At 36.9% G+C, this 3110-nt stretch overlaps 1 protein-coding gene across 1 annotated transcript; it reads left to right on the forward strand.

The window, feature by feature from the left end:
* Positions 1 to 1160: 1160 nt before the first annotated feature.
* LOC142638842 (zinc finger CCCH domain-containing protein 2-like) lies at positions 1161 to 2792 on the forward strand. Its single transcript, XM_075812901.1, has one exon. It carries the CDS (start codon positions 1327 to 1329, stop codon positions 2485 to 2487), a length of 1161 nt encoding a protein of 386 aa, XP_075669016.1. The 5' UTR covers positions 1161 to 1326; the 3' UTR covers positions 2488 to 2792.
* The last annotated feature ends 318 nt before the right edge of the window (positions 2793 to 3110 follow it).

Genomic DNA, 3110 nt, shown 5'->3' on the forward strand with positions numbered 1-3110 from the left:
TCTAAATCTTAGTTGATGCAATAAAAGAAATAACTTCCAAACCTCTCATTGCCCCTACAGCAATTTCTTTTCCCGGATAAGAATAAAAGAAAAATTATTTAATGCAATAAACGACACGAGTCCAAAACTCTAATGTCCCTACAGAAAAAGAGTATCACTGCTATAAGTAACTGAATCCTATTTATCAAAGTCATACAACGCAGCTGATTGGCTAGACAAACTAGCTCACTTCAGGAAAGTATCAGCAGAAACTAAAACTTTTCTCGCCAACCAAAAGTTAAAAATGAAAATTATTATGTCAAATCCTTTTCACATATTTATTAAGGGATTATTTTTTCACTCCCTAATCAGTGTCCCTTCAGTTCGTGGAATGTTCCATCATCTTTTTAATCATCTTAATTTATATTATAGAAACCCAAAAAAAAAAATTAAAGAAAGAAAACAACTTGGAGTGGAACTCTATGTAACATTTGTCAGACAATAAATAAATAATAAAATGTATATAAAGTGTGTTTTAGATTTTGCTATATATATATATATATATAATTTATTTATGAGGCTTTAATTATTTCAAGCTCTTTTTATACACTATCTATACACATCATATCATATGTTATTATATACTTATGTACAAAATGTGACATTCTTGAAAAATATGATTGCCTAACCAATTAAAAGCCACTAAAATTTTATAACTAGGTAATAATTAATATAATTAGTTCCACTTCAACAAGTTTATGAATAATTATTTGAATTACTTTTTATAATTGGTAACATTTTAATTTTTAAAATTTATGTAGTAAAATTTATAATATATCTAATATCGCTTATATAAAAATAAGTATATGTATATAAAATTATGTATATATATTAGGGGTAGGAAGTGTATATTAGAAAGCGTCAAATGATAATTTTTCTTTATTTATTTATCCCAACCCCAGTCCTTTAAGTCAGTTAGAAGCGTCATCAAACCCTTAGTGACAGCAACATGGCATCATTACCCAAAGCAAATCCAAAAACCATCTCAGAATTTTCAAAGAGACATAGAGCATACACATAGACAAGGTCTTGTGTGCTATGAATTCTCAACCTGCCACATACCCATCTTTGCATGCTGATCCCAAATACTATGCAGCCACGCATATTACCGCCCATAACTCTCTACCATCCTCCTCATGCTTCTCCACTCTCTTTCTCTCTCTTCCCCTCTCTCTCTCTCTCTCTCTCTCTAACCTCGCTTTATATATTTCAAATCCTCTCGTGCCCTTCTACATCAACATCACACATTATTTTTAGTCCTTTCTCTCACATAAATACACACACAGGATGAGCAGCATTTGTGCAGAGCAACAGCACAAACTCCACACCTCTCACCAACTCATCTCCTCCAAAAATTCACTCAAAACCATTGATATCCCACCAAGAAAGCTCCTCAGTCGCCGCCTTATCTCAGAGCCAGACATGTTCTTCTCCGATGACACCCTCTTCCAGAAATTCCTGTCCAACAACAACGTTTGTGGTGACAATCTTGATGGTTCAGATTCAGACTCTGACCCTTACTCCTCTGACCATTTCCGCATGTACGAGTTCAAGGTTCGCCGCTGCACGCGAAGCCGGAGCCACGACTGGACTGACTGCCCTTTTGCTCACCCTGGTGAAAAGGCTCGCCGCCGTGACCCCAGAAGGTTTCATTACTCGGGCCAGGTGTGTCCTGAGTATCGCCGCGGCTCGTGTAACCGTGGAGATAGCTGTGAGTTTGCTCATGGCGTGTTTGAGTGCTGGCTTCACCCTGCTAGGTACAGAACTGAGGCATGCAAAGATGGGAAGAATTGTAAGCGCAAAGTGTGCTTCTTTGCTCACACACCTCGCCAGCTTCGTGTTCTGCCTCTGAATTCTCATCACTCTTCGCCTGAGCTTGCATGCAAGAAGAAATTGACATCCAATCATTGCTGCTTGTTTTGCCACTGTGCTAATTCTTCACCGACTTCAACACTATTGGGTATGTCTCATTTGTCTCCGCCACTTTCACCGCCTCTCTCGCCAGTGAAACACCGTTCCATTAATGGGTTTTCTCCAATTTCTCGCTGTGCTGACCGGTTTGTGAGTTCTGAGTCCAGTGGTGGTATGCATGCCCAGATGAATAATCATGGGGTTCAGAGCTACAAAGATGCATTAACTGAGTTAATGTGCTCCTTGGAGGGTATGAATTTCAGTGAAACCTCTTCACCTTTGTCTGCTAAAAACCCAAATGTGCCTTGGCTTGATGTTTCTTTCAACAATATTGAAGATCAGCAACAGTTTATTCTTTCTCCTTCAACACCAAACCCGCTTTCTTTTAGGTCTGCAAATTTTTTCTGTGGCGATTGTTCAAGCAAGAGCTTTGCTGATGAAACCAACAACAACAATGAGGAGTACAACAAGGTCAATGAAAATGGCTGGTCTTGCTCTGATCCGGATCTTGGTTGGGTCAATGAGCTACTGATGTAGAAGACTAATGATCTAGATGTTGACAAGAAAGATGGTGAATTTGGAAGTGTACATATTGCACCAGCCGTATATATGACAGTATATATATGTGATTTGGTGTTATATTGTTAAGATAATTGTCACTGTTAATTATTGTTTTGAAGTTGTGTATTTTTCTTGTTAAACTTTCCCTTTCTTGAGTTTTGAGCCTGAGTCTCTCTTCTAAGTAGAGAGCTCAGAGCTAGATCTAATCTTCTTTCATGTATTGATAATGAAGTATGAACTATTAAGAAATTAATGAAATGGATGATGCTTTTTCTTTCTTATGTTTTCATTTTTCTAGTTTTTGTTTTGTTTTATTTTATTTTATTTCTTAATTTTCGGTGCATGTAATAGTTTACGTGTTAAACCTAACCAAATAACCAAAGATTTGTGAGTTCGAAAATCATGCTTAATATATTTTTTGGGATCTAGTTAGCTTAGGTAGCATCTCAAATCTTCGAGAGCCAAATGGCAAGCATGCAGTGTATGATAGCGTGGCTTGATTAATTAGGAGATTATGGGATGCGGTGGCTTGTTAGAGAAACAGTTTTTTCGGTCAAATATAATATTATTTTGGCTACTTCTTGATTCTTGTAGAAGAA

This window comes from Castanea sativa, chromosome 6 (genome assembly GCF_040712315.1).
Source record: "Castanea sativa cultivar Marrone di Chiusa Pesio chromosome 6, ASM4071231v1".
NCBI lineage: Eukaryota > Viridiplantae > Streptophyta > Magnoliopsida > Fagales > Fagaceae > Castanea > Castanea sativa.

Coding starts and splice junctions, on each gene's coding strand:
- LOC142638842 (XM_075812901.1), top strand. CDS start 1,327: ATGAGCAGCATTTGTGCAGAGCAACAGCACAAACTCCACACCTCTCAC.